General features: G+C 42.2%; 2 protein-coding genes and 1 non-coding gene across 3 annotated transcripts; 2 read left to right on the top strand and 1 right to left on the bottom strand.

The window, feature by feature from the left end:
• Positions 1-274: 274 nt before the first annotated feature.
• Positions 275-380, bottom strand: LOC120080690. Its single transcript, XR_005482639.1, has one exon. It is a non-coding gene; the product is annotated as a small nucleolar RNA R71 (small nucleolar RNA).
• A 1589-nt stretch (positions 381-1969) lies between these two features.
• Positions 1970-3194, top strand: LOC120079239. The gene is made up of 2 exons (XM_039033401.1): positions 1970-2876; positions 3058-3194. Exons 1-2 carry the CDS (start codon positions 1970-1972, stop codon positions 3192-3194), a joined length of 1044 nt encoding a protein of 347 aa, XP_038889329.1.
• A 959-nt stretch (positions 3195-4153) lies between these two features.
• Positions 4154-4819, top strand: LOC120079238 (uncharacterized protein K02A2.6-like). Its single transcript, XM_039033400.1, has one exon. It carries the CDS (start codon positions 4154-4156, stop codon positions 4817-4819), a length of 666 nt encoding a protein of 221 aa, XP_038889328.1.
• The last annotated feature ends 325 nt before the right edge of the window (positions 4820-5144 follow it).

Raw genomic sequence — 5144 nt, 5'->3', positions numbered from 1 at the left:
TCTGTGATATTACAAATGCTCCAAACAGTTGGACAATTCGGGGGTGCTCGGGGAAAAGACCCTCACGCCCATATGAAAGGTTTCTTGGAGACGTGCAACTCGTTTGTGATTCCTGGAATCACTCCAGAAGCTATCAGACTATCTTTATTCCCATATTCTCTGCGTGACGACGCAAAGCAATGGGTAAGTTCTTTGGAGCCTGGAGAGATCACGACCTGGGAAAAGTTGGTGGAGAAATTCATGCAGAAATACTTCCCACCCACCACAAACGCAAGGAGGCAGAAAGAGATCATGAACTTCGAGCAGGAAGAATTTGAAACCTTGAGTGCCGCATGGGAGCACTTTAAAGGATTAGTCAAGAACTTCCCCAATCACGAATTACCGTTTAACCATCTAGATGGAGACCTTTTATGGCAGATTAAACAGAGCGTCTCAAATGGCAACCGATGCATCTGTAGCTGGCGGTATCATGGACAAATCTTATAATGAAGCTAAGGAAATACTGGACCGCATAGCCAAGCATAATATGGAATAGGTGGATGACACTTATGACGCAAGAGCAGATAGGAAGAGGCAATCTTAGAATGTGAATTCTATTGACTCTAACGCAATAGCCATGCTCTCTATACAAGTAGCTGCTATGACAAACCTTTTTCCGAATATGTCACTAGGGAACACATCAAACCTGCAAAAGGTAAATCAAGTAGAAACATTCGAATAGCCCATGGTTAGCTGTGTGGGTTGTGAAGATCCCCATTCCTACTCTGATTGCCCACAAAATCCGCAATCGGTATGCTTTATTAAAAATAACCCATTCTCAAACACCTATAATCCTAGATGGAGGAACCATCCAAATTTCTCTTGGGCAAGTCATCAATAGGAGCAACACCAACCAGGGGTAAACCAGCAACAAAGGCAAGGACCACCGCCTGGATTCCAACCAATGCAACAGCCACACCAACAATCCTTTAATAGAGGAGGTCATGCATCGAGTTCAGCATCTCCGCTTAAAAACCTTTTAAAGAATATATCACCCAGAACGATGTCTTTCTAAAAAGCCAGGCGTCTTCCATAAAAAATCTAGAGATACAGGTGGGGCAGATTGCCAGTGAGTTGAAGAATTGGCAGCCAGAAGTCTTGCCCAGCAACACAGAAACCCCAGAAAATAACAACGGAAAATAGCAATGTCATGTGGTGACATTGCGAAGTGGCAAACCTCTTGTAGAAAAAAACCATGAACCCAAGAACCAACAATCCTTCAAAAGAACTCAACACACGCCCAACGACACTAGAAGATCAAGAAGAAAGGATGCCTGAATCCACAAGCCATTCGAATCTAAGCACGTCTAACGCGGGAGAACCTGCGATGCAGTTGAACGCACCATTTCCTAGACACTTGATGAAAAAGAATGATGAACAAAAATTTAAGCATTTTCTTGAACTCCTGAGGCAACTGCACATTAATATTCCACTTGTAGAAAGAAGCCTTCGAACAAATGCCAAAATACGTCAAATGTTTTAAGGATATTTTGATAAAGAAGAGGAGAATCAATGAGACGGAAGTAATTGTGCTAATGCAGGAGTGCAATGCGTTAGTCAGCAACAGATTACCCAAGAAACAGAAGAACCCAAGAAGCTTCACATTCCTGTGCTCAATCGGAGGGTTGGATGTAGGACATGCATTGTGTGATCTGAGAGCAAGTGTTAACCTCATGCCATTCTCAATCTTCAAGAAATTGGGAATTGGTGAAGCACAACCCATTTCTATAACACTTTAACTCGCTGATAGGACGATCACATACCCTGAAGGAAAGATTGGAGATGTTCTGGTAAAAGTTGACAAATTCATGTTCCCAATGGATTTCATCATCCTAGACTATGAAGCAAACAGGGATGTACCAATCATTCTTGGACACCCTTTCTAGCCACTGGGAAAGTATTAATAGACGTGCACAAAGGAGAACTGACCATGCGCATAGACAATCAAGAAGTGAAGTTTAATGTGTTAAATGCATTAAAGTTCCTGGATAATGAAGAATGTCAACCGAACAAAATAGAGTTGCCTGAAGAAGAAGCGACCCAAGTTTGTGAGGTCCTCACGTTGGAAGAAAGCATGAAGGAACTCGAGCCGCCAAGTCTGAGTGAGCGGCAGACGAAACCAACGCGTCCATCATTAGAAGAACCACTAGAACTAGAATTGAAATCGTTACCTAACCACCTTAAATATGCTTTTCTTGGATTAAACAACACCTTACCCATAATTATTTTAGCAAATCTTTCCGAGCCTAACGAATATTCTCTTTTGCAGATTTTGCAAAAGCACATGCGGGCAATAGGATGGACGTTGGCTGACATCCGTGGCATCAGCCCATCTTACTGCATGTACAAAATCAGGCTAGAAGAAGGGAAGACTGGATCAATTAAGCCTCAACGAAGGCTAAATCCTATAATAAAGGAAGTAGTCAAAAAAGAAATCTTAAAGTGGTTGGACGCAAGAGTAATCTACCCTATATCTGATAGCAGTTGGGTAAGCCCAGTTAAATGCGTCCTCAAGAAAGGAGGAACAATAGTGATAGTCAATAGTAACAATGAGCTCAACCCTTCAAGGATTATCACGGGTTGGCGCTTCTGCATGGACTATAGGAAACTCAACGTGACAACCAAGAAGGACCACTTCCCTCTTCCCTTCATTGACCAAATGCTTGACAGACTGGCTGGAAAAGAATTTTATTTTTTCCTAGATGGATACTCCGGCTATAACCAAATTTTAATCGACCCAGAAGATCAAGAAAAGACGAAATTCACTTGCCCCTTTGGAACGTTCACGTTAGAGGCATGCCCTTTGGACTATGCAACGCATCTGGAACATTCCAAAGGTGCATTATGGCAATTTTCTCTGACTTCTTGGAAAATACCGTTGAATTTTTATGGATGATTTTTCATTTTTTGGAGACTCATTTCAATCATGCTTAGATAACTTGGAGGTCGTCCTTGCTCGATGCGAGGAAACAAATCTTGTGTTGAATTGAGAAATATGTCACTTTATGGTGATTGAAGGCATTGTTTTGGGCCACAAGGTATCTAAAGTCGAGTTGGAATTTGATGAGGCCAAGGTAGATGTCATAGCTAAACTTTCTCCGCCATCAAATGTAAAAGCACTACGAAGTTTTCTAGGACACGTTGGCTTTTACTGAAGGTTCGTAAAAGGCTTTTCTCAAATTACGCGACCTCTAAATGCATTATTGGAAGCGAACCGGCCCTACGAATTCAATGACGACTGCTATGACGCATTTGAAACACTGAAGTATACGTTGACTACAGCTCAGGTACTAATAGCACCGGATTGGACCCAACATTTCATTCTAATGTGCGACACAAGTGATGTTGCAGTAGGCACCATGTTGGGGCAGAAAAAAAGGAATTTGATACACCCCATCTCTTATGCGTTCAAGACACTGAATGACTCTCAGGAACAACAACCACGGAGAAAGAAATGCTAGCTGTAGTGTTGGCATTGAAAAGTTCAGATCTTATTTAGTTGGTGCATCAGCTACCATCTATACAGACCACTCAACCATTAAGTTCCTGATGAGCAAGAAGGACGCGAAACCAAGATTAATTAGATGAGTGCTACTATTGCAAGAATTCGACATCGATATTCAGGACAGAAAGGGGACTGAGAATCAAATGGCCGACCACCTGTCCAGATTAGAGAATCAGGAAATACAAGACCAAGAAAATGAAATCAAATATGCCTTTCCTGATGAAAACTTATTCAATGTTGAAGGCAGGGAACCTTGGTATGCAGACATAGTTAATTATTTATCTACCAAACAATTCCCCGAACACTTCAACTCTCAGCAAAAGAAACGGTTGGTACACGATAGAAAATTTTATTTTTGGGATGAATCGTTTCTCTACAAACAAGGTCCCGACTCCATCATGCATCGATGCATTCCGGAGGGAGAGACATAACGTATCCTAGCTGAGTGTCATGACTCTCCTTACGGAGGGCATTTCGGAGGGCAAAGAACCGCTGTGAAGGTTCTTTCAAAGCGGATATTTCTGGCCTACCCTCTTTAAAGATACAAGGGAGTATGCTCGCAAGTGCGACCCTTGCCAACGCACTAGAAATATCTCATCAAGGGACGCAATGCCTCTGAACAATATTCTTGAAGTCGAATTATTTGACGTCTGGGGCATCGGTTTTATGGGACCTTTCCCTCTGTCCTGTGGTCAACAATATATTCAGCTGGCAGTAGATTACGTATCAAAGTGGGTGGAAGTAGTAGCTTGTGCTAGAAATGATGCATCGACTGTCTCTAAGTTTCTCACCAGGAACATTTTCACACACTTTGGAACACTAAGAGCCCTGGTGAGTGACGAAGGTACGCATTTCATTAACCGCATCATTTCAAAATTTCTTGCCAAATATAATGTCAGGCATAATATCGCTACCGCATACCACCCGCAAACCAATGGTCAAGCTGAGGTATCGAATCGGGAAATAAAATCAATATTGGAAAAAGTCGTCAACGTATCGCGGAAAGAATTGACACTGAGGCTGGATGAAACACTTTGGGCCTACAGGACTGCCTACAAGACTCCCATATGTATGTCTCCATACTCTCTAATATTCGGAAAAGCTTGTCACTTACCCCTGGAGTTGAAGCACAAAGCTTTCTGGGCATTAAAGAAGTTGAATTTAAACTTGGACGCCGCGGGCGATCAACGCAAACTTCAGCTCAATGAGCTTGAGGAATGGTGGTTGAACACATACGAGAACAACAAGCTTTACAAGGAGAAGACCAAACGTTAGAACGACCAACACATTAGTAAGAAAGAGTTCATTGTTGGCCGAAAAGTTTTATTATTCAATTCACAATTGTGTTTGTTCCCAGGAAAATTAAAGTTAAGGTGGTTAGAACCATTCATTATCAGAACAATCCTTCCCCACAGAGCAATAGAGTTGACGCGGAAGGATGGCACAAATTCGTTCAAGGTAAATGGGCAAAAAGTGAAGCCTTACTTTGAAGATGGTGTAGAACGACAGAAGTCATCCCTCATATTACGCGAAGCCAACTGAGGTTTGCGTCGAAGCATCCCTGCGTTCACATCACATATTCTAGGGACGCTTCTTCTAC

The sequence above is a fragment of the Benincasa hispida genome, chromosome 6 (assembly GCF_009727055.1).
Source record: "Benincasa hispida cultivar B227 chromosome 6, ASM972705v1, whole genome shotgun sequence".
Classification (NCBI taxonomy): Eukaryota; Viridiplantae; Streptophyta; class Magnoliopsida; order Cucurbitales; family Cucurbitaceae; genus Benincasa; species Benincasa hispida.
Note: the sequence above shows the minus strand (reverse complement) of the source record. Positions and strands in the feature narration are given on the sequence as shown.